General features: G+C 35.6%; 2 protein-coding genes across 5 annotated transcripts in view; one reads left to right on the forward strand and one right to left on the reverse strand.

Annotated features, from left to right (window-relative positions):
- The window catches only part of LOC110110798, a 32,932-nt gene extending 9,446 nt beyond the window's left edge, over window positions 1–23,486 (forward strand). Inside the window, exons 2-5 of one of the 2 annotated variants that reach the window (XR_003699673.1) lie at window positions 3,773–3,880; window positions 9,196–9,260; window positions 9,346–9,560; window positions 23,354–23,486. Coding sequence is in view for 1 of the 2 variants with exons in the window: in XM_028692128.1 (XP_028547961.1) it covers window positions 3,773–3,880; window positions 9,196–9,260; window positions 9,346–9,493 (321 nt within the window). In the remaining variant the exon portion in view is untranslated. Of the gene's footprint in view, window positions 1–3,772; window positions 3,881–9,195; window positions 9,261–9,345; window positions 9,768–23,353 lie in introns of those variants that run through there. The other variant, XM_028692128.1, reaches the window with a different exon arrangement.
- On the reverse strand, window positions 10,536–26,207 carry LOC110110797 (NAC domain-containing protein 45). 3 transcript variants are annotated; one of them, XM_020842424.2, is made up of 7 exons: window positions 26,123–26,207; window positions 25,827–26,031; window positions 23,315–23,592; window positions 21,550–21,870; window positions 18,882–19,319; window positions 18,721–18,790; window positions 10,536–11,394 (listed from the first exon to the last, which is right to left on the reverse strand). In XM_020842424.2, exons 2-7 carry the CDS (start codon window positions 25,981–25,983, stop codon window positions 10,673–10,675), a joined length of 1,986 nt encoding a protein of 661 aa, XP_020698083.1. In that variant the 5' UTR covers window positions 25,984–26,031; window positions 26,123–26,207; the 3' UTR covers window positions 10,536–10,672. The 3 variants fall into 3 exon arrangements, with proteins under 3 accessions (XP_020698083.1, XP_028547960.1, XP_028547959.1); XM_028692127.1 differs by lacking the exons at window positions 25,827–26,031; window positions 26,123–26,207 and having other exon boundaries at window positions 10,536–11,391; window positions 23,315–23,790; XM_028692126.1 differs by lacking the exons at window positions 25,827–26,031; window positions 26,123–26,207 and having other exon boundaries at window positions 23,315–23,790.
- Window positions 26,208–26,991: the final 784 nt, after the last annotated feature.

Genomic DNA, 26,991 nt, shown 5'->3' on the forward strand with positions numbered 1-26,991 from the left:
TGATTAAATTAGGGAGGCTTCCTAATTGGGTTGTATCATTAGGGAAAGTATTCGAATTCAAATATTTAATTGAATTCAAGAAAGAAAATTTTCCTAATTGACAGGAGTTATTTTAGGAAAGTAATAAAGGGAAATTTTAATTTTTGAATTTCAAAATTCGTGATATAGAATTGATTTCAAATAAAGACACTTTTCAAATATAGCTATGTCGATTTAGGAAGTTATTTTCAATTCAAATTTGAATTTCAAATTGATGAGTTATCTTCCTAATCACTTGGGTGTGTTTTGGTAAGTGGTAATGATGATGGAAATCATCATTAATGGTAGGAGGGCCAAGGTGGTCGGCGGCATGGAGGTAAAGGGGCGGCAGGTAATGGGGAATCACGAGGAGGGGTTGAGGCCGTCGGTTTGGGGAGAAAGGGAGGGGATTGCCGGCGGTATAGGGGAAGAGGGAAGAGGAAGATGAAGAATAAAATAAAGAACCAATAACTCACAAAGAGATCGTAGAACCGCGAACCTTGGACTCCTCCAAAGGTTGACGGGTATTGCTTTCACCCACCTAGGGTCTCTCCTCCCATGAACTCACTTAGAGATCAAGCAAAGAAAACTAAAATTTCATTTCAATATTCATCATCCCAAATTATAAGAGAGCTAGCCTATAAATATGCCTCATGAAAAGAAAAGAAACAAAGACTAAAACGTCATTCGGGCTACAACACCACATGACCACCCCAGGGGTAAAATGAGAAAATAGAAAAATAAAAATAAACTAATACATAAGATACGTCAAAATTAAAATAAACTTCAGATCATAGCCGTTGATCTTCAGATGTCCTCATCATTAGGCTTGAGAGATAAATGCACAATTTCCATGGTTGGATCCCTATGATAGTGGAATCCAACATTCTCAATAACTTTCAAAAGAAGGCAAGGTGGAGAGAGCTTATTGGCTTTTGTGATGTATGACACTCAACTTGATTTGTCTGGAAGTTTCTGAGTTGAGAGTTATAGTTCTGATTGTATGGACTATGGAGAGCTTTTACGTGAGAGAGTAATTTGCCAATATATGTGAATTTGCTTAGCATAGTTTAACATCAAATAGGTGAAAATATATTGGTTTAGCGGTCCACAAATACTAATAGTTGATTCTTACATAACGACTTAAGAAGCTTTTGGGTTGAAAATGAGTTTGACATGCAGTGCATTAGGTCCAACTTTGATCCATATTCCCAGCACATAAACTATTTAATATGGGGCTAGTTATTTATAGCACAACATTTCTAAATATGGCCTAAAAGATATCCAAAATCACTATATTTTATAAAGTTACAACTATGTAACCTACTTTTAATCATGACTATTTATTAATAGAGTTAATTGAACATGGATATTTTTCATCTCATCAACAAACTCCCATGAAAAGAACAAAAAACTATAACCCCCTTTGGTACCCATGCTATGCATAGATTGATGCAACAATTTTGGGAATGATGTGTTAGCCAGCATAACAACCTTGTTCTAGTGTGGCTCGCGACTTGTGCTATCTTGGTGGATGCCATGTAATGGCTTCTTATAACTAAAGTAACTTTATTATTGGATTGCTCATGCACAACCTGCTATGATGTTCTTCATTGTTCTCCCACCGTACTTAACTTGATCTCACCCATCATTCTTGTCCTTCGTAGTGACTATCTTGCCTATTTTGCTTCATTCTACAGCATCTTGACAAGATATGATAAGTGCTTGTGGCCACGCTTGTTGATGCGCTAGTTGACATTATCCTTGTAAGTATGAGATAAAACTAATTGAGTTTGAAGTGCACCTTGTAGAAGACTGATTTGGAACCAGGAAAGGCTATTGGAACTGATAGGAATTGCCTAGAACAAATGAATGAAATCATGGATATAGAAACTTAAGGATAATAGGTTTTTCCTTGTTTTGTTAACTTAAGTAATAAGTAAATTCACTATTTATGTCAAACAATGAAATACCCTTGAATCATTAGTGTATTTTTGTTTCTTAACATACTTTTTTAATAATACAAATAAATTTATGAGGTCTAGATTTAACCAAAAATATTTTGGAATTATATCACTCAACTACCTCACCGACGGGTTTTTCGCTCAAACGGTATATTCCTTGGTTTCTAAGTGATTGGTTTTGGGCTTGAGACCTCACGGATGAGGATATGGTGTGAAGGAATTAAATATGTAATTAGCCTTTTACCTACCTTATTTAAAATAAAATATATGGGATAGGTTTTATCCTTATAAAAAAAAATACTGCATAGTTACCTCCAATTACAAATATATAGGACCACATTAGCTTGGACTCTTGGACTTGAAATTGCTCCGGCATAATGGAATTAAAAATACATGTTTTAAACTTGCTCCTTTTTAAATTCTTCAAAGGTCCATAATTCTTTCTAATTAAATCAATCCTACATGCGAATTGAATGTCTAGAGTTTCCGAAAATTTCACATATGTTTGGAGTTGGATGTTGAAAATTCACCAAATAGACACTTTAATGGAAGCCAAATACAAATCTTTATGTGAATCACCCACTTTCCACAAAAGACGGTTGTATGTGGCGGGGTGTGGGAGAGGTGGAGAGAGAAGGTTGGCTAGATGTATTTTACAATAGGACAAGAAAGTGCGTGTGAGCGAGGGAGAAGGGGGTTAGGGGGTGTGGGCATGAGATGTTTAGTACATCATGGAATTTGAAGTGTCTTGTCAATGCAGCAGGTGGGTGGAGAGATGCATTGTGAATTCGGGAGCTGATGTGCCTTAGCAATACAAAAAGGGTGGCAGAGTAAGCAAACACAAGTGCAAGAGGAAGGGACCAAATGAGAAAGTGTAATGGCTAACAACTTGATGAGGATAACAGGGGGGAAGTGTGTGAGTCATAGGTTGTAAAAATGGAAAATTCATCTTTTTTAGTATGTATTGCAATATTCATTAATGGTTCACAATTCCGAAGAAGCTGCAAGTTAAGATAAAATATAAATTTTTGATGAAAATTCTCTCCTGACGACTGTGATGGTAGTACCTAATTTATCTCTTTAATTTCTGTTCAGGAAGCTACTACATAACTACCAAGCAACTGGGAGCTTGGGTAGTTTGAATGTAGGAAATATTTCTTATGGAAGATTTATGTCTTAATTATTGTTATCTATCTTTGATAAAGTTCTTGGCTATCTGCAATGTTTTTACGATTGACTTACTCTATTTTCCTATACACGCTTTTATCAGAATGATACATTGGTTGTTAGGTTGGATCCATGACAGAGTAAGAAAAAACAGAAATTCAAATAAGATGGCTAAAATGAGATTTTCTTATAGATCCAGCATGTACTTTGTTTACTTGTATTGTGTAGCTACACACAACCCTGCAAACAGCTCTAACAAAAATGTGTAATACAAATGATATGAAAACATAAGCTTCTAAACATAATGCATGTAATCTTATAAATTCTGCAGTATTTTTTTTTTCAATTTGTGGGGAAAACTACATAATTTAGCTACAGGTATACGACAAATGCTTTTCAAAGCATTTATCTCAGACAAATGCAGCATACATACTTGGTAGACGCATGATTTAGGACACACTAACATGCATATTAATGTTTTGCTTGTCTTATAGTATATTTGATGGAGTTAATCAAGAAGAGCTTATGCCCATACTTAATTGAATCAGACTGAACACATCAAATTGATTCAGGGAATATTTTTTTATTGCACATGTAACCTTAAAATCTAATTTTCTTTACAGGTCGAGGTTGAATTCTCTGATGGGAGTTCATTCAATTTTTCAGCAGAGTTTCTTAGGGTATATAGCCCTGCTGTTGATAGCAAGATAAGGTCGGTAGGTGGTGAGAAGGTAAGCATAATCTCTAATGCTTGTCTGAAGAATAATTTTTATGTCATCTAAGTTTCAATGATCTGTGAAAGATCTACATATTAATCTCATAATAAATTCTTCAATTTTTTAAACATGCAAAAGAACTGGTAAATATAATTATTAAAGGCGGATATTTAATAAAAATGAACCGTTTTGGCTAAATTGTTATTTTTAAAAAATCAACTAAAGGTCCTCCCCTCCTATTTGGGAGAGGGAGATCCTTTCATTCATGTTAGCTGCTACACAAGCACGATTGATTAGGGATGACAACTCATTTTATTAGTCCATTGTTGTTCATAGCTTAGTTCATCTCCAACTGAACTCCAAACACTTGAATGGCGTCGCTCGCCAGCTCCAGCCGAACGGTAAAACTTTTGCTATTTGGTTGCGGGTGAACAGTGGGACGCCAATATTGGCATTGCACTGTTCATCTCCGCTATTTTTCTGTCTCCATCGAACTTGCCGAAGAAACACGCGAAAGGAAGAAAACCGTTACCTTCGCAAAAGAGGGTAAAATGGAGTTCGATTGGAGATGAATCACGATATTTTTTAGTTTCACGACATTTTGGAGTAAAAAATGAGATTTTCGGTTGGAGATGGCCTTATACAATGATATTGTTGTCCGTGTTGTGGATGACAACATTATTTTTAAAGCTTTAGATGACTATATATATAAACATCCAAGTTTTCAACCAAGATTTAGTGGAGGATTTTTTAAAAAATCTTCCTATTTTAGATTGCTTCAATACTACTCCAAAATAGAGAAGCGTTTTAGGCTACCTTATGCTGGTTGGGTTAGCTTAAGTAGTTCAAAGTTGGCAAACTGCCTAAAAAATCTATAGTCATTGTGCCACGTGCCAGCTGTTGATCTCATTTTTATATGAGGTCATCATGAGCTATCCAGACTCCTGATTATTAATCCTATGATTAATAATAAGTTAGTTGTCAGTCATCCAACCATTAACCTATATTCAAGTACCCTCCAATCATCTCTATGATACAACTAGTAGCAACAGTTCAACTGCCCATGTGGGGCCCAACACCTCTTTTATCATCTATAGGAGAAGAGGCTTTGTGAGGAAATTCTTTGGGAAAGGAGGGGATTCTTTGGGAAAGATGTAAGGGGCATTTATTAGGGGGGATTTGAGCTATTTAAGGGAGTAGATTATGGTGGATTGGGGTTTTTATGTTATGTTTTGAATTTCTACAGCAGTTTTTGTGAGGTTTTGGGTTCCTTGTAGCTGCTAGGAATTGTGGGAGAGACGATTCATCTCTCGAACAGTGAATCAACTTGTATCTTGTCTTGTTTTGCTTGGAAATTAGTAAAAACAGCTCTCTTTGTGTTATTTCTTGATTTATTTGGAGTAAGTTGCTATTTTTTTATATTATTATGTGTTGTTTTGATCATCAAGTCCTATCCAATTGGTATCAGAGCATGATTCGGGACCTATGGCACTGAAGAAAGTGGATGCTTTGGAAGAGAAACTAGAAGGAGAAGTTGGTTAATTCAAATATGAAGTTGAGGAAAGGATTTCATCCATGGAAGGAAGGTTTTCTAACCTAGAGGACATGATGAAGAAAATATTGGTTTCACACCCAATCGGCAGCATCAGAGGCGAGGGGACTGGAAGGTGGCCAAGGAAGTGGGGGAAACCCCAATATTGGCACAATAAGGGATGATCGAGAGGTAGAAATCTTGGGCGATAGAAAAAATATGCCACCTCTTGAACCGATAACCAGGAGGGAAATGGGTGAAGGATATAGTATGAGGAGAAATGGGGAGGAAGAAAAAAGGAGGGCTGATTTTGAGGAAGATCATATATATGAAAGGAGAGGTGGGAGAGAACAATGGAGAGATTACAACAATCGCTATGTGGGAGGAGTAGGAGGTGGAAGAGGAAGTTGGAGCGGAGGGGATCCAAGAGTGAGAAAATTGAAGATGTCCGTTTTTGAAGGGGAAGATGCGTATGGTGGATCTATAGGGTGGAGAGATACTTTGCAATGAATGAGTTGACGGAGGAAGAGAGACTCACTGTTGTGGCTTTATGCTTGGAGAGGAAGGCCTTGTTTTGGTATCAGTGGAGAGACATGAGAGAACCAATTCGATCGTGGAGGGAGTTCAGATATAACTTATTAGAACGTTTCCAAACCAGTTGGGAAAGAGACTTTTACGAGCAGTTCTTTGCTCTTGTTCAGAAAGTGACAGCGATGGATTATTGGGAGAGGTTTGAGTATCTTTCTAACTGATTGGGGAGGCTTGCTGAGACAATATGGGAGGAGAATTTCATGAAGGGATTCAAGCCAGAAATTAGGTCCGCTGTCTGGTTATTGAGGCCAGGAGGGTTGGGGGAGGCTATGGAGCTAGCCCAGTTGGTGGAGGAAGAAAACTCATTCGAGAAAAGCAACAAAGGCAACAATTTGGGAGCTTCATATCGGACGACAACTACTTTTTTGGCACCAAAGGTACAACCTGTACCCATTCAGAGAGAAGTACCCAATGATAGGGGATTGGAAGCACAACCAGTGGGAAATTTCAAGCGACTGACTGAAGCAGAAGTTCAAGAGAAGCGGGCTAGGGGATTGTGTTTCCGTTGTGATGAGAAATTTGCGTCGGTTCACCATTGCAAGGATCATTTGCTGCAAGTTCTTGCAGTTTGTGATGAGAAGGAGACTCTTGAGGAGGAGGTGGTTGACGAGGAGCATTTGCACTTAGATGTGGCGGAGGTCTCTCTAAACTCAGTGGTGTGGTTTACCTCAAATCACACAATGAAGGTGAGGGGATAGATATGAGGAGAATTAGTGATAGTTATGGCGGACAGTGGGGTAATGCACAACTTCATCTCCAACCAAGTGGTGGACCGATTGGGCTGAAGCTAGTTGACACTGGTTGTTTTGGGGTGATGATGGGAACATGGAAGATGGAGAAGAGTAAAGGCATCTGCTAGGGTTGTGGTGACACTGCATGAGATCCAGGTGAAGGATAATTTTCTTCCCTTAGAGTTAGGGAGCACAGATGAAATAGGGATATCATTAGATTAGAATGTGGCACGTTGACATGCAAAAGACTGCTTTTAGGACTCATGAAGGTCACTAAGAGTTCTTAGCTATGATGCACCGACACGGATACGACGACACAGACACGACATGACACGAACACGAGACAACATTTTTTAAAATATAGGACACGAGTGCGGCGTGGACACGGCATAATAAATTTTTAATATAATATATAGAAATTAAGGTGACATTATATTAAAAATAACAAGCTATAATAAATCAATTTCATGATAACTTATTTAGCTTATAACATAAAGATGTTTAGTACAGAATGTCTAGTACAACCACAAAAATATAAGCAAAAAACCATTTGGTACAACATGAAGGTCCAACTACTCAATAGAGGGAATGATAGAATTAGATTCAGAGGTTGGTCTTTGGCGCACATGTGTATTTAAAACATTATGTTATAGATTAAATGACACTAACTCACTGGTGAAATAGATTAAATGACACTAACAAATTAGAGCTTGGTGTATATTCATCCTAAATCATAATGGATATTCTCTATTTGAACTACTATCCTTCAACATAGAAATTATAATTTCATTTATATCTTGATTATTCATTGTTTTAATCTAGGTAAGATTGTAACAAATCAATCATACATAGGAATACATCAAGTTAAATTGGTATGAAATGAAATCAAAATATTCCTATAATAAGGCAACATGAATACAACAATATATTGGTCTACCGGGGGTCCAAGGGGGCGCTGCTCCTTGGCGGGGTTCGACCTGGTTGTTTTTAAAGTTCGTAAGTTGTTTATATAGAAAGATACCGAGCGGTATCGAGCAGTACCGAGAATGTACCTAGCAGTACTGAGCATGTACTGAGCGGTACCGAGCATGTACGTAGCGGTACCGAGCATGTACCTGCTCAGGACCACCGAGCATGTACCTAGCGATACCTAGCGGTACCGAGCATGTACCTAACGAATCGGACGATTTTATTATTTAATAACCGGACACGCGTGTATGCATGTCCAACACACGTGTCCGGTTTTAGTTTTAATTTTTTTTTAAATTACGACACTCCAATGCCATGTTGGACACGTGTCCATACAGTGTCGGACGCGTTCCCGTGTCCGACACTGCATGCCCTCTTTAAGAGGAGTTTCGGTGCATCATAGGTTCTTAGTGATGCTTTTTGGGCTCTCCGATGCCTCAACTGCCTTCCAGTCACTTATGAACAAGGTATTTCAGCCCTACCTTCGCAAGTTTGTATTGGTTTTCTTCGATGATATTTTAGTGTATAGTCGGTCTGAGGCAGAGCATGTGGAATATTTGAAGGTACTTTTAGTGACATTGAAGGAACATCAACTGTATGCCAATTTGACGAAGTATTCCTTTGCACAATAAAGGGTGGAGTATTTGGGACATGTATTATCCAAATCAGGAGTAGCTGCAGATCTTTCTAAGATAGAGGATATGTTGGAGTGGCCCATACCCAAAACCCTGAAGGAGTTGAGAGCGTTCTTGGGACTTACAGGATACTACAAGAAGTTTGTGAGGGGATCTATAGCATGGCCATTGATAGAGCAACTGTAGAAGGGTAGTTTCAAATGGGGGGTGGAAGCCACCCAGGCACTTGAGCAGTAGAAGAAAGTCATGACGAGTTTTCCTGTGTTAGCACTACTAGATTTCAACTAGCCGTTTGTAGTAGAGACTGATGCATCAGGTTTCGGGTTAGGAGCAGTTCTTATGCTGAGTCAGAGACCCATAGTTTATTTCAACCAGGTTTTGACTGCTAGGTCCATGCTGAATCAGTGTATGAAAGAGAGCTGATGGCAATAGTGTTGGCAATACAAAAGTGGCAACCTTATCTATTAGGAAGACACTTCATAGTCAGGACCGACCAAAGAAGTTTGAAGTTCCTGTTAGAGCAGATGATGGTGACAGAGGAGCATCAGCGGTGGCTTTCCAAGCTATTGTGTTATGACTTCGAGATTCAATACATGTGATGTAGAACGGAATTGATGGCAGCAGCTCCTCCTCGGATTGGCATGGACGGTTGGATGTCCGCATCAACAAGCCCGAGTTAGAAAAAAAAAGTAACGGATGCTCTCTCCAGACATGGTGACCACCAGTCCAAAACATAGTGATATCCTTAACTCTGAGTATGGTCAAGTGTTGTAATTGAGATCCAATCAAACATGGGGGATTGCATTTGTGTTAAATGTTGATCTCCCATATTAAATATTATAGCTAACTTTTTTTTTTTGGCTGACGTTGTAGGTTATCTTTGGTAGGCGTCATGTTGGGATCATGTCAGCTGAACCAATAGGTAACTATGGAATTAGGTACGAGCTAGTGTTAGCCCTTTTCCTCCTTTTGCTCTAATACGGTTGATATTTTTTTTCTAAGACAGTTCTATTTGTCTTCTAGAATTCTTTTTGATGACTTACATAAGACTGGAATCTACACTTGGGACTACTTCTATCATTTAGGTTCTAACAAGTTTTCCCTCATGAGAAGCTACATCAAAACTTTGAAGCAGCATGGCCTTAGCCGGGATCCGCAGAGGAGAAAATGATCTCGAAAACACCATACTAGTCGCTGAATCCATAGATGCATTTCAAATCGCTTTTGTAATATCAAAGGTACATAATCATCAACATAACTATTCTTGTCAGTCTTATCCTAGTTATTTGGAGTCGAGATTAGGAATTATCAATCTTCATTCATTACTATTTGATGCTAGTTTCCATCAAGGAACGCTTCATCTATTTGCCTTTGTAATTAAAGGATGCTGCATATTAAACAGCTGTGATGTCCAAACATTTATCAATTCTCAGGCCGTTAGACTATTTAGGCTGCTCGATAGTGAAACCTGCAGTTCAAAGCAAAGCATTGACAGTCCAATACAATAATGCACCTTATAGTTGTAGGCTTGGTGCGTAGTAATGTTAAATTTAAGGAAAATTTACATACATACCACTTTATATCATCTATTTACATATCTAACACCCAAAATTTTAATATTATATACATATCACCCTATATTATTTTAATATCAAATATGGCACTCATATTTCCTTCCTACCACTCATATATTTCATTTCTACCACTCATATTTGATATGAAAATGAATTATGGGTGGTATGTATGTAATATTAAAGTTTTAGGTGTTAAATATGTAAATAGAATAGTATAGAATGGTATGTATGTAAATCTACCTAAATTTAAATGCTTCAAAATCCTTCAGGACTAGGCGTGTTTTGTTTCTCCAGACAATCCTATGACAGCATACTTAAAAAGCATTCCAGTGATTTTGGCTTTATTTAAATGTTTTTCAGGAGTGTAAGATTTTAATCTTTAGGTAAGCTTGGGATACATTGAATTAGAAATCGTGATGTGGGGGTTTTATTTTGCTTTCTTTGATTTACTGAATTACATAAAACAACGTAAGGAAACATGCAAAGGAGACCACACAAATTTTGTGTGACTACTGACCACTTGATTTCGCTGCACTAATATTGAATATCCATTAAGAGACTTGGAAGTTGAAGATTTTAGAGATTAATCCGGCTATAAGAAGAAATTATAAAAAGAGATGCAGCTAATAAATAGATATGTTACAATTACGATGCATGTTAAAAATCAACAATACAATGAACCTTTCTTCTAGATACATATATATAATTAATGAAAACCAAATTGAAACTACTTGTATTCTGTGTTAGAACAGATGAATTTGTATGTCCAAATAAAATTACTGGCTGTGGTGTGAAGGCTGAAGCATAGAGACCCAAGGCAGCAAATTCCCATTTAAAAGCATTCTTGAAATGCTTTTCCCTCTGATTTTTGGAAACCAAAATTTCTTCCCATCATTCCATTTCATCCTTTTCATGTTCTCTGCTTTTTTCCTTCCGTCATAGCTCGTGAGCTTTATGCCCCCAGCTTGTATGGCTGCAACCCTTGAAGGCATATCTTCCCTCGACAAATTGGATTGCTCCAATAACCCTCCATGATAAAAGCTGGAAGCTAAAAGAACTTCAATAAGACCTAGCATGCCATTTGCTCCACCTCTACCAAAAATAGAGCCCTTCTTCAGCTTGTTACAAAAGAAATTCTTAAAATTTTCAAAGAAAGAAACACTTGATCTAGCTCTTTCTGAAGATTCATATTTGTCAACCATGAAATTGATTGGATTCAGATGGATGTTGATCTTGTTTGCTGGTGCAATATGATGAAAGAATGTTTTAGAGACGGTTTGGCTTGACATAAGCAGTCCTTGATTGAACTGAATCATCTCATGATAAACATCAAAGGATGGGGAACCAGCATTATCAAGGTGGTGGTGTTCATCTTGGTTGAAATCCTTTTGAATGTTGATGAAACCAATGGAGAAGTTATCTTCTTGAGATTGTGAGTAGATGGGCTTGTCGTCTATTTCAGTTGATTCATAGGTAAAATTTCCTTGATTCGTTTCTGCTGCAATCAATCTGAGTATGAGTGAAGGCATGAACACAAGAAACTAATATTTGTGTTGTAAATACATAGGCATAATGATAACTAAGAACCAATTATTGTGCAGGGAAACTCGGAATTTCATTATATTATCATCCATAAAGAGAAAAAAGGTGCCTTTTTTTAGAAGAAAAGAAAAAAAATTTTGTGATGATTGAATTGATGAGGAAGTAGAATTATGTATCACAAATGGTGATTCAATTGATGATGAAGACATTTTTTTTGTTTCATTTTCAATCTTAATGATAGGATGAAGGATTGATCAAATTTTATTGCGTTTGACTCATAATTGTCATTAAATAATGACTTTTCATATAATGCCGTTTTTCATTTTTGATTTAGCATTTTAAAAATCCAAAATTTATTTTTTGATCCTATGAATTTTTTATTTTATTTTATGCTTCATTCGCTTCTCTTACATCAATGATACATTTCTTCCATTTTCCCATGATGCATCCCTGTGTAAGAGAATGTGATCCCACTACTCCACACAATGTCCTATTATGCAAATGAAATTTGACTTTATATTCCCCAATATCTCATAACGCTGGAAATTGTATAAATAGGTTTGTTTTATTTTTTGGAGAAATATACTTGAAAGTTTTGTTCAGTTTAAACTACCCATGTTTTTGATTGCATATTACTTTTTTAAGTTCGCCCTAACCAAAATTGATTCGAATAACGTTCGAACAAAGTTCAAATAAATTTGATCAAAGTTGAAACCATATACTATGTAAAATTTGATCCATAATCGAATATTATTTGAACCTAGAACATTAATTATTCTTATTTGAAAATCTTTTGATAAAGGTTCAAACATGATTAAAAAAAAAGGTTTAAATAAGATATTTTTTGAAAAAAATATAAAATAGTTGAATTACGGGTTTGAAATACTGTTCGAACTTGTAAAATAATAGATTATAATAAAAAAAAGTAATTATAATCGATATAACAAGGTTCAAACATGCAAGACAACATAAGGTTTAGGTTTGAAGATGATTCAAATGTGAAGGCCAGCAACAAGTAAATACAATACAACATATTATGGCAGATTTAGCAACAACATAGTAACTATAATGCAACAATTGTAAGGGATGTAGCACAAAATCAATAGCACAATAGAGTGTAGTTGAAGATATCTAGCACAACAATCATATTCACATAGTGCAATTGAAGAACTATAACATCCATGATATTATATATGCAAATTCAGAAGAAATGTATAGAACTTCAATTAGACATATGAATCAATATTGTCGTATATAAATCTACAAAGAAACGGTTCTTTTAGAATTATATGTGATTATATGTAATTTCTAGAAGATTCTTCTTTGAAATTAGATGTATGATGTGTTGTTACTATTGTATACTCTGCCCAGTCGCCACTGCAAATAAGATTTACAGGACTCATTAGACTATATATGCGGGAACTATTTCAATTATGATTAATTTTTATTAAATTATGAAATTGCTTTTTCTTACAACAATGTTGGGAGTTTCATTTGTGCTGGCCCTCCACATCCAAGAAAATTTGGAGGAAAGTAGTTCCTGCCCTTTATCAAATAATCTTGACCACTGAAGCAATCCATAGAAGCACTTGTAGAAAGGATTCATCATTGCTTGTAAGAGATGGGGTTATATTTCCCGCCTTCTCGACCTCCCTCTTTGTATAGCAAGAGATGGGGTTATATTCTTTGCCTTCTTGGCTTCTCTATATGGAGGTATAATACCTTCTTGGCTTTCTTATTTGGAGGCCCAATGACAAGAGATGATGTTACATTGTCTATATCCACCTTTTTTCCTTCACCCCACCCCCGCCCCTCACTTCATACTCCTCGCTCTCCTCCTTCCTCCTTTGCTCATCCCTCTCTACAAGCTTATGGACTACGGTTTTTAGAGCATCTAATTTTTTGTCAGACCCTATTTGATTAGTCTTATGCTGAACTGGCCTACTCATTAACTCCCGTAGAATGTTAAAAAGCTGCTTCAACCTTGCTTTCTTCTCAGATGGTTGTTTTTTCACTGCATACCCTGCTCTTTCCTAAAAAATAGATGGGCTTGCTTTTCTCTTTACAACTAAAGTTGGGATATATTGAGGAGTATGTACAAATGAACTCATAGAAGTTCTAGGCACTGTAGTAGGATGGATAATTGCTTATAAAAGAATATATACAATGACTTGCTATTTAAAGTATGGTTAAACACATAAGAAAGCCTAAAAAAAAATGCACACTTCGCCCTTATTCATCATCAGATGCAAGAAATCCTTTCTAGTTTGTACTTTGTTACTCATCCAGCTCAACATCCATAGTGCTTTCGCCCCAAGGAACTCAATGCATCTTCTTCCCATCTTTAATATAGCTTCATAAACCAAGTATTGTAGTGGTGTTGTCAATTATAGCGTATTTGGCTAGGGTATTCTTGTTCAAGGTAATGAACTCATAATGAGCAATGTCTCTTTTTAGTCCCCTCAATGTTTTCTCCCATGCCAGCCTACCTTATGGGTATCTAAAGAATCCTTATTTATGAACAACACTGCGTTTGTCATGGTTGAGGAGTACACCATCCGCGAAGTAACACAAAGCAAGCTTCCACACATTAGCAGGCACAATGCACTCTAAGTAAGCTCTATCTAAGCCTATTTTCTTTAACTGTTTATCTCCATCTAAGTATTTCTCGAGCAGCCTATTGCTTTTGCTCAACTTTTGTAAGTCCTCATTAGATGATAATTCCCCAAAATTTAGCCTAGTGACCAAAACAAACTCTGCAATTCCAAAAGTTGTATTCTTTCTACCAATATTAAACATAATTGGGTACATCTCATTCTGAACATCATCAACCATTCTTATTAACAATTAATGAATTATGACGCTAAAAAATTGCATCTTAGGAGCTATGAAAAACTGACTAAAGCCTAAAGGGATATCGCTGGGCATTGTCAAGTACTCATTAGCCTGAAGTTGTTTGACCAATTTTTCCATCATACCACTAACTCTTCATGTAACTTGAGCACTGTAGTGCCTCCTAATTTGTACGATTAGATCAAACATTTGCATACATAATAAGGTAACTAGAATTAATTTAAAGTTCATCGAACAACAATTAAACATAGATCGAATAATCCTAAAGACTTCAAACAGAAACAAACCTTTAAAGCATCTTTTCATATGATTGAAGCATGTTTCGAAGCATAGTTCAAAGATGATTGTTCATGGTTTGAAGCAGCTTGAAATAATGATCAAACTTTCTTTGAAGTATCTTGAAATAATGATTAAACGTTCTTTGAAGTATCTTGAATATGATCGAAGCATTGTATAAAGAACGATTTGATGCATTCAGGATGTCCAATTTACAAAAGATGAGCCGTTCGTGCTTGATTCATTCAGACATCAACAAAAGCATGACATTTGGCGAGCACGACAATGCGTAAAATTGCTCAAACAATGTCCGTTCACAAAACATAATATGTCATTTTGCTCGAAACATAAAAAAATTATCCAAGGTGGACCTCCTGCGATCAATTTAAGCAAATATGTCTAAAACAACAATCTACGAGCGTGAATGCATGATGTCGCTCGAACGACATCCATTTATGGAACAGACTTTGCCGTCGCATTCAGAACATTGAAAAGGACTGAAAATGATTGTAATATTGTATGAGTCTTACCGCAAGTCGAATACGAAATTTCTTTTGGCGAGCGAGGCAACAACTGCATGCAAATCGAGGCGCACAAGGAACAATGAGTTGATCAGGGGGCTGATTTTGTTTTGTTATACACACACACATGGATATATGAATCTATATTTACATACATACACGTCTAAATTAAAAAAAAAAAAATCTATTTACATACTCAATCTTATCTCCTGCCTATTATGTTGTCCATGGCTTATCCTTGCTCTGCAAATCGGCGCCTGCCTCATCCAGTTTTTCATGTGAGATAAAAAAAAACCCATCAAACTCTCTCTCTACTCGGTTTTATACCACCGCTCTCGGCCAAACAAACCTGCTCGCACAAACTCCCCTTCACTCTCTCATTCTCTACCAAGCTCCATCGAATCCTTTCCCCTTCTCCTAACACAGCAGTTCCAACACCTCTCAACCTTTCCAATTCCTTCACCTGACCACCCAGTGCTGGCGAACAACCTAACCACCCTACAATGGCCCAATCTTCCTCACCTGAGCTTACAACCACCTACTACCTCTACACTTTTGTCCCTCTGTTTTTGCATAGGCTCATCGGCCAACTGCCTCCCAGACCTGCGACCACCTAGCAGCTCCTCTTCCTCAAACCCTCAGCCACCAATCACCCCTCATAAAGCCTGCACTCTCATTTCCAAAGCCACACCACTTGCAGGTCCTCTACACCATCCTTGCTCTCCAATTCGACCACACCTGCTGCCTACAAACTCCACTCCAAGACACTCAACTCTCGTCAACATCACCACTGACCCCTTTCATTAGATCTCCCAGCCTCACAGCAGCAGCTCTCAATCCTACTACCTCCCTAACAGAGCATCCCAGCTCCTATTCCAGCCCTTTGTCCCTCTTTAACTACTCAAATACTGCATCCCTTCTCCTCTCCTACAACAATCTCCACATCCCAGCCTTCCTCCTCCAACCTGCACCCAAACCACCTCATCAAGAGACTCTCACTCTCACATCTACTCACCCAGCCCACTTCTAAAGCCCATGAACTCTTCTACAACCCACCGAACCAAATAAACTCTTATCCATCTGGCCACTCTCTTCCTACAACAAGACCAGCTAGCTCCCTTCATCGCTCTCTCTGCCTACTCCCCCTAACCATCTCTCTATTATAAAAAGAAGATAAAAGGACAAGAAAAATGAGAGGAGATATTAAAAAAAAAAGAGAGTCAAAATTTGTGCTCGCCCTCGCCACTCTCGACATCATATCCATCGCCGCACGTGCAAAGGTATAATGCTCGATAAACCTGAAAACTCTGAAATCCCATTTGCGATGTGTGCGTAGCAATGAGCAAACCCCCATGTACTTTCTTTTTGTAGCATGGCGGGGGGAGCTCCGGCGCAACGCCCATGATGCAATAGGTAGGTACTATACACACTTTTCGTAGTGGGGCAGGGACAACCCTAAGGACTTGTATGCACTTTTCATAGCACATCGAGCAAAGCTTGCGAGTTTACAAACATGTACCCTGAAGACCTATGCACATTTTTTGTAGCGTGGCGAAATTGAAGATATCTGTTGCAGTGTCATTTAGCATCGATCATAAACACTTTTTCTTAGTATGGTGGGTAGGCCTAGCGCCTTCTTAAAATTCTCCTACACATGGAGATGCCGGGAGGCTATCAAAATTAAACCAGACTTAAAATTAAAATTTACAAAATCTAAAGATTAATAGTTACTTGTGATGCATATAGCAACTTGCCTATAAGCAAGGAACATGGGGCTTGAAATGAATATTTCAACTCGCCTACAAGTAATAATATAGGACTTCTAGCGAACAATATAGCTCCCTTACAAGCAATAACATGATCTCTTATTGTCAGTTGAACAAACATACCCTATGAACTATGCTAAATGAGAATTTGATGGAGGTTGAATGAACTAAGTATCTCTCCTATCTAAAATGAATGAAACTTAATCCATCTTAGTGCCACTGGATCCGCAACACATATGCAAGTGGGCATAAGGCATACTTTGGTCTTCAATGAAATTTTGTGTGCATTCCAATAGCTAACATTCACGCAAATAATTAAATTTGAATATTTTAAAAATCCCCTCTAATTAAAATACCAATTTTCAAACTCTCACCTAGAGAAGTTCGCAAGAAGACCCACATATTACAGTCATTTCTGGGTATTTCAACATTTTGGAGGAGACGACGAAGTTTGTTTCTCGAATCGACGTCGTTTGGGCGACGTCGTGCATCATCGCATCCGTAGATCATTGTTTTTTACCAGCTTTACTCGAATTATTCACGAGAGATTCCCCTTAAGATAATTTTCATGTTTCAAGCATAACGACAAAAGCCTGTTTCATGATCGGATGTCATTTGGGCAATTTTGCGCATTGTCGTGCTTGACAAATGTCATGCTTTCATCCTTGTCCAAACGAATCGCGCACGAGTGCTCATTTTTGGTATTTTGGACTTCTTGAATGCATTAATGCTATATGTTTCGTAATTAGCCTAAGTTCGGGTGATTGCGACCATAACTAAGGTGCATCAATGTTTCTTTGAGACGTCATGTTTGTCGGTCGTCCTTTCCCTTTCCATTCACTCGTATCGATTGTGGTACTGATACAGAGGTCAACAAAGATCATGGATCATGGTTTCAAGCATCTTTGAAGATGATCGATCTTGGTTTGAAGTATCTTGAAATAATGATCGATCATGCTCAAACAATGATTGAAACTTCAGGGTTTAAGATTTATAGTAGGTAATTTGAATACGAATATAAATCCATTATTATTTCGAAAATGATTCTTCCAATAATCGATTATTATTTCAAGATGTTTCTGGTTAGTAATATGAAAGACAGTTTGGCTTTATAGTATATCTACTAACATCAAAGTTTAGGGTTTATAGTGCGACCACTTTCTCTCCTACATTCTATTCTCTTCTAAATAAACCAAAGGAATAACATTACTAACTTTCACTAACGATTAATGAAGGTAGGTCGTCGTGAAAAATTGCTGCAGCTCGAATGTGTATGCTAAAAATAGAGAAAGGAACTTGGGGGATGAAGGGTTGCTGAGTTTGGATGATTGAAAGGTCGCATAATACTTATCAGAAGGTTCCACCTATTTGTTTAAAAGTAGTCGTAGTTTGGTCTAAAAGAAACTTTCGAGCATATTTCTCCAAGAAAACAAATAAATGTCATATTTTTTCAATTTTGAATATTATGATACACATAAAGTCAAATTTCCCATATACAATTGTATGCCATTTGAAATGGGCCAGCATCTTTTTAGTTAAAGAAATTAAAGAACTTGGGAATTTGATTAGTTGCAACACTTGAAACTCTTTTCATTAAAAAGAAATCTAATTATGAACAATGATAAAAAAGGGGATCTTTAAAATTAGAAGGATGATTGAAAGAGAGAATTAAGATATTGATGATATTATTCTCATTTTTATGGTTTATGAAAAGTCACCCTATTAAAAGACACTGAACATAGTGGTTATGTTTTCTTCTTTTTTTTTTTTAATTATTTAAACTTCATTGACCATATGATGAATTCATTACATACTAGATGCTAGTAACCAGCAAAACCTGAACCATTTATAGCAAATTGTATTTACCTCGAGCATCACAGATGTGTTCTGTATGAGGATTTGAACTGCAATCCTTCTTTTGCACTTCTTTATTCATCTGTTTAAAAAAAGTAACCATCTTATTCACAGATAATAGATTGCAACAATAATGCAATTGATATTTATAAACCTAATATTTCTAAACATACCTCCAACAAATTCTCTTGAAGCTTTTTAACATCCCTGAGATTCTTCCCTTTCGTCTGCTCCTTAAACTCATCTTCCAACTCACTAATGTCAACAAAGGTTGATTGCTCTTCAAGTCCACATGACTTAGCAATGAACTTTGAGGAACCTACAGCATCGCCAGATTCAATTAGGGTGGAGAATGACTCGTTGAAGTGAGGAGTAATTCTTGCGGCCCACATGTCTTCATGGAAATTAGGGTTATTGATCAGTTCTTGGGAGGCTGAGGCTACTGAAAGCAACTCATGCAAAATGTCCTCTCCATGGGTGGTATTTTGCGAGTAATTAGTAGAGTGCAGGATTGTTGGGTCAGCCATATGGAGTAGTGAATAGTCCTCCACTTCCAAAGAAGGCATTGTGAATCTTTGTTGAAGCCTTGCACACTCCAATGCTACATCTACCTACAATTATTTAAGATGCAAGTCACCTTCTGTAATTAAACTATAGTTCATGTCAAAGCACTGCTATTATTGCCCTTAGAAATTTATTTATAGTGATATTTTTATTAATTATAATGAATAAATATTATTAATAGAAACTTTTTTTAAAAGTATATTTAATTTATCTTTCATACATTTTTTTGATGCTCTGATTGATACTTATGCGGTTAAAGCTATATAGTTATTTTAGCCAAACTTCTGTAGAAAATTATGATGAAAAGCTTTAGTCACATAAATACTAATCACCATTCTACAAAGAATGTGATTATAATGTTAAAAAATGAGGTTAAAAATATTGCTTATTGCTATAAGGAAAGAATGATCTTATTCATTGAACATCAATGCCTATTTATAGGTGTAAAAGATGAATACATTGGGAAGAAATTAAAGGATAAAATAGATATAATTAAGAGAGAATAAATGTATATTTTCCCAAATTATATATCATTCTAATACAATAATTTAATAATAAGCATGCTATTCCAATAATAGGATCACTTTTGGTAAGTTTGTGAAAAGAGCTATTCTAAGAGTTCATTACACTAAAATCACCCTCAAATTTTAGCATGTATATTTGCTAACTTCACCTTGTGTCTTCTAAGAGTAAAAATGAGAGAGAACTTAGCTGAAGATATTCATTACTTGTTCTGAATTAGAAATATACGGAAGAATATTCTTATTGGTAAGTACATTTCATATGAAATGACAATCAATTTTAATATATCCGGTTCTTCAATGAAGCATAGGACTCTTCACAATGTATTTGTTAATAAGATTGCGTAAAATCAAATTCTTCTAATAGTCTTGACCCATATCATTTTGTTGAGGTAGACCTAAAAAGACTATGTTAGAAAATATTAAAAATGACCATTCTTTATTAGATTTAGATGAGAATTTGACTTCTAACAGGACACAATGGAGAAAAAGGATTCATATAGCCAACCCCATAGTGGGATAAATGCTTGTTGTTGTTGTAGAATCTTGACCCACATCATTTTACATGTGATTTAGCCATGACATTGTATTCTGCTTTACTCTAGAACTGGCTATGATAATTTATTTATTACTCTTCCAAGTGATCAAATTACTTTCCAAAAAAAAAAAAATGCAGTCCTCTGAAGTTGACTTTTTATCATTAGTAGATCCAACATAGGTGGTATTAGATAATTATTCAATATTTAAATGCCCAATTTAAGTAAACATCATTCCTTTTCTAAAGCCATTTTTATGCATCTCAGAATGCAGAGAAAAAAAAATCCAATGCTATTGTTTTGGGTCTTGCATATGTTGATTTACAACCCTAACAACATAAGCGATTCAGTCACATAACTCTTGTATAAATCAAATTTTCAATTAATACCCGCCACTAAGATGGATCTCATATGGTATATCCTCATCAAACATGGCTTTATTAACTATTTTGGTGTCAATTTGCTGGCACCTTAAAAGTTTATGGTCTCAGTGTTATATTTTGCTAAAGTTAGAGTAATATTGTTCTCGTTACGAGTAAATTCAATTCCAAGAAAGTATTTTGGGTACCTTAGTCTTTAGTTACAGACAATTTTAATAATGAGTTCAATATATTATTTACGTAAGTGGCTTAGAATAATTGAGAATCGTATTACAATATTTGTCATCAATCTTAAAGATGAGTATGACTGGGATTTAAAATTTTGCCACAATTTTCAGATAAATCGTGATTATAGTTCAAAATTCTAGTGCTATCCGCATTTCATTTCTTTCCGAATCATGTTCTTTATCTCCATTAGAAAATTGCACTCTTCCTTAAAATGATTGTTCTTTATCTCCATTAGAAAATTGCACTCTTCCTTAAAATGATGTGCAAGCCACACATTTAGGCTTCGTTTGGGATGACTTTTTTATTGCTTCTTAAAGCAGTTTTTTAGTACAAAATTTTAATTTTGTACTAGAAAGCAGCTTTAAGAAGCAATAAGAAAGCCGTCTCAAACGAAGCCTTAGGATTCGTTTGGTACGGCTTTTTTATTGCTTTCTCAAATGGAGTTTTAGTACAAAATTAAAAAAATTTGTACTAAAATTCTGTTTTAGAAAGCAATAAAAAAGCCGTCCCAAACGAAGCCTTAATCTCTTTCTCCATAACAGCTTCCTACAAAAAGTTAATTTTCTCTTTATATACTATGAAGTGTTTAAAAACCATAGTGGAAAGAATCACCTTCGATGGCACATAGGAAAAACTTGTGTTCTGAAATGTAGCCGTAGTGGAGCTAAGTGCCTCATCTGTTAGAAATTGCATCCATGAGTTGCTTGCTTCAAATGAGGATTGAATCATTGTTTGTGGGCAATCAGAGGGCTGGAAATGATAGTTACTGCTTTCCAGGTAATCTCCTATTCCATCAGGAGAGAGATCTGTCATGGTTGAGGAATGTTCATTCAGCATCCATTGCTTGTGTTCTTCACATGGAGCTCCATAATGCTCTATAATCTTAGGACCAGGCTCACTCTTCTTAAATACGCGACAAAGGGCATAGGCATCCTGAAATGCATTCATATAAGGTCAGATTAAAATCACACACACACACACACATATATATATATATATATATAGTAATTTCATTAAGCAAATTACTAGGGAAGGAAAATAGTTATGCTACCTGCCAGATTTCTGGTTGAATCACTGTCAATTGGTCATCCAACAATTCATGCATTGCAACCTTTTTATTTTTTGTTCATATCATTTTTCTTCAATTTTGTGTGCCTTGTGACTTAATATTACTGGTTCTAGTATTGAATTCGCTTGTTATATTGAAAAGCATGACTTTACATTAGGGTATGCAAATAAGTTTTTTAGTAATTAACTACTAAAACACAGTACAATTATACATATATCTATTTAGTTTACTTTAAGATCGATTTTTAAAGAACTTGTAAGTTGCATTAGAATGAACTGCTATAAATATAACACATAATCCACATAAAAGCAATGAAGATGGAAGCGATGCTTGAGTAGCAATTACGACAACACTACTTTTAAACAGTTATTATTAATTATTAATCACATTTATTTTAAAATTGAAATAAATTATGCATTTTTTTCCACTATGAGCTTTCTATCAAATGTGTTACAATTCTCCCTGAACTGACCAAACCGGCCTAGGTGGGGCCGGCTCACTTCTATGGGAGGCTGACTAAGTCACCTCCTTAGAAATTGCCGCCCAAGCATGTACACCCCCCAGGGCGGCAAATAGAGAGAGGGAAGGGGGCGGCTAAAGCATATGAAGGTTATTTTGAATTAGTTTATTTTAGGGAGCTTTTATTAGGAAGATATGTATTTAAAGAGCATGAGAGGTTAGAGTTAGGGCATGCTTGATTATTGTTTCTCTTGGAGTTCTCTTTGATGTCTTGGGCTCTAGATTCATCGTCTAAAGATTGGGAGAGAACGATCCTCCTCTCAAATTAAGGATCAATTGTATCTTTTCTTTTTTAAGCTTTTATTAGGAAGATTTTTTTTTTCTTAGGAAGAGATGTATTTAAAGAGCATGAGAGGTTAGAGTTAGGGCATGCTTGATTATTGTTTCTCTTGGAGTTCTCTTTGATGTCTTGGGCTCTAGATTCATCGTCTAAAGATTGGGAGAGAACGATCCTTCTCTCAAATTAAGGATCAATTGTATCTTTTCTTTTTTGCTTGCTTTGATTTGATTCCTATAATACAATCTACTCTTTTGGATTGTTTTCACCGAAATTCTTGAGTTTTTCTCGCCGTTTTTACCAATTATTTTTAGGTTTGCTTGCGAAATCAAGTATTTCCCATTAGGGTTACTTGCGAACTCCAGTATTTCCTATCAAAATGTTTTTAAGCCTATGACTTACACGTGTCACTGAAAATGTGATCGAGGATAAACTATTTAGCATCACATTTAGACTTAAATCTCTTGTTGTTGCTGTATATAACAATCATAAGAATTTGAGCTTATATATACCTGTAATCCATTTGCAATTTCACATTCTCTTTCATCAAGGCGGTATTCATGCATGACCCAATCAGTTCGAGAACCATGAGGAGCTCTGCCGCGGTAGTACACAAGAGTCTTCTTCATTCCAACTGCTCTCTTCTGTGAGTTCACCTTCCTATCTTTTCCTGTTGCTTTCCAATAACCTGCTTGAGTAGCTCTATTTGTTCTTGAACCATTGGGGTACTTGCGGTCTCTAGGACTGAAAAAGTACCACTCTAGATCTTTGCTTGGGAGAAATGATTTCTCTGATAAAATGTCAATAAAAAAATAAATCAGATTTGTTAGATAGGAAAAATGTAGTTCATCATTATGTTTTATTTGATGTTTTGTGGAAATTAAAAAGTTATAACTTGGTTTACTATTTATTGTGACAGCTGCTTTGCTTTTCTGTAATTTATTGATTTGGGCATCTCTTTTCATATCTGAAACTATTTTATGTGTAAGCAAACAAATGAAAAGAAGAGTTTGGGGGGGTGGGGTGGAGTGAAACACTTGGCAAGGGGAGTCAATAAAGTAGAAAGGATGGATGAAATCTGGGATCTTATCTTGTTTCCAAGGCACAAAAGTTTAGAACAGCTGCCTTTATTTTTGAAAGAAAAAAAAGTTAGTTGCTTAAGGATATCCAGCCTCAATTTTTATCAAGATGTACGGTTGGGAGCCCCTAACTCATGCTCGATTCCCTTCGAGCGACAACAACTCTTAAGTGGGGCCCAATCAAGTACGGGTCAGGAGGTTTTTGGGTTGGGTGCCTAGCTCTTTTAGGTCAGTCGAGGATTAGTCACGCCATCAAGCGCCCTTTCGGGTGATAGCGGCTGGACGTTTCCATATATATATATATATATATATATATATATTATATATATATATAAGGCCTTCATTTAGAGCAGGTTTTTTCTTACTTTTTTTAACAGTTTTTAAGTAAAAATTTTTTGAATTAGAAATTTTTATATTAAAAATTTACTTTAGTAAATATAAAAAAATTGTCTCAAACAAAATATTAGTATGAATCCAAAACTCTAAGCTCATCTTAATGTAATATGTATCAGGTTTTTAGTGCCTAAAAGTTGGAAAATGTCTTCAAAGCAATGGAAGGGCTTCATTTATTAAAAATATTAGGACTAGAACTTTCTTCCTGTCTGAATTATTTGGTGCTTTGATTTTTCATATGATTTAAATCACTATTATCCTCATGAAAGTGAACTATACGTTCTACAAATATATTGATATCTTAAATAGGCCAGTTACTGAAGAAATTGCAAATATCAAAGCAAAGCTGCAAAATCCAATATTGGTAAGAGCTTGAAGCCTGCTCTGTAATACTATAATTTGAAAGCTAAGCACTGCCTTCCAAGCAAAAGAACTGCTTGTCGTCCCAGCGAGGATGAAGTGCAAAATAAAGGCACGATAGAATTAGATAATTTATACAAAGACTACGGCTTGAATATTCTGAACATTAATGTTTACATTACACATTAATTTTTTTTCTAGAGTTTCGGGCTTAGTTTGTGATAATTTTTATGTTTTTTAAATTAATTTTTTAGTACAAAAATTTTTTAAAACTCAAATTTTTTTTAACTAAAAGTTTGCTTTAAAAAATAGCAAAATAATGAATCTTAAATGAAGCTCAAGTTATATAGCTCATCTTGGTCTGTGGTTTGAAGTTTTGACAATCAATTAAAGGTCTTGAATTTTAGTTTATATATGATGTGTGTGAATTTGTCTAATTGATTTTAAATGTCTTAAAAAAATATTCGAGCTGAAATTTTTTTAGTTGAACCATTATTATTTTTATTATTAATTAATCATTTTGTTTTGTTTTTTATTTCTTTAATATGAGTGGTTGAACAAGAGACATTATTAGGGCTGGTAGCATTTATAGGAGAGGAAGAAAAGGCATATTTCATATTATAAATATTAAAAAAAAATAGGAGAGGTTCTCGATTTAAAATTTTGTTAAATTTTATTTGTTGATTTTCTCCAGCTTATTTGCAATTGAATCAAAGTATTAATGTCAAGGATGCTAATGATTTTAATTTATATATTTATTATTAAACATAAATGTATTTAATGTTTTTCATTAAATTTCCTAATTCACTTATTTTTTATATTTTATGCATAATAAAATAGAAATTTTAATATATCTACATAAGTATTTTCATGGCTCTTTACTTATATATAATATATTATATATATATATTTAATAATATATTATTATATTATATATATATATATATATATTTAAACAAAGAAATATTAATTAATCTCATATAAACAAATGATGAGTTGTTTACTGAGTTTACTGATTAAGTTAGAACCTTATAATGCCAATTTTTTTTTATTACATGAGATTTGATTGTGCTAATTAAACTAAAAAAAAGTAGAAATTCAGCAAATTAGGCTCCATGAAAATTCATAAAATATTCGAAGAGACTGAAACAAAGGATCCGTAGTGTTCAATCAAGCATGAATTATCTATCACCTGGTAATTCCCATGGCTCGCATTTGTAAAGATCAACCTCTGGTATCACTTCGAGCTCTATTGTTCTTCCATTAATCTTCCTCTTCAGATAGTAAGCTACCAGTTCTTCATCTGTCGGATGAAAGCGAAAGCCAGGCGGCAGAGTTACCGGCGCCATTTTTGTACTGTTAAATCTCTTATCAATCCTCTCTTCTCCCTCTAAGCTCTGCTTCAAAAAAAAAAACCCATTAAAACTATCTCTTGATTTGAACTTAGTCAGACAGAAAATAACAGAAAGAGAGAGAGAGAGAGTATACCAAATCTCACATAAGAGAGAGAGAGAGAGAGAGAGAGAGAGAGAGGGAGGGCGGCGGTTTAAGAACCTCTGTAGCTTTATAAAGGCAAGAAGGTTGCTTTCCTCGCAATCGAGCCTTTACTCTCTCTCTACTTTTTTTTGCTTTGGCTTTATATCCAAATATTCTGAGATTATTGTCCTTTCCTTCATGAGCCATTGGTCCACGTGGATGGACGCCATTGGTCAGAAGGAGCTTCTGTGTGGGCCCATGTACTTCTGGAAAGAGCTGGGTCCAGGTCCGCATAATTTTTTGTCGTCACGTTCACAGTAGATGGGCTCGTGGTTTCGGCTGGCCGATTTCCACTTGGTAGGACCCAGTGAGGTACTTTGGGGCGGGGCCCAAGAAAGTTATCTGCTTTATATGTTCTTTGGAATATCTTATATATAAAAAAAATTTAGCTTTAGCTGTTATTTCGAAGGTGGCTCGTAGAGGAGCAATTATTACGTCCGGTGAAATCCGAACGTATTTGAATGTATACCGAGCAATACCGAGTCCTCAATACTAAGTTTTAGGTGACAAAATATGTGACAAAATATATATAACCTGATATACATGCATTGTATGGATATCGTACAACATGCATATGACAAAGGAAAGTGTATTGATTTCATAAATTAATATATAAACTATTTTGTAACTGATTTGTCTAAGAATAATAAAACCTACTGATTCTTTTTATGATTATTGATCAATGTTCATAAGATACCAACACTAATTTTATTATTTATATGAGATGACACTATTCATATTGACTGTTACCTGCTTTTACAATTATATATTCATAGTCATGTCTATTTTTATATTGATTAAATGATTACATGCATAATATT

The sequence above is a fragment of the Dendrobium catenatum genome, unplaced genomic scaffold, assembly GCF_001605985.2.
Source record: "Dendrobium catenatum unplaced genomic scaffold, ASM160598v2 original_scaffold_122705, whole genome shotgun sequence".
Taxonomy (NCBI): Eukaryota; Viridiplantae; Streptophyta; class Magnoliopsida; order Asparagales; family Orchidaceae; genus Dendrobium; species Dendrobium catenatum.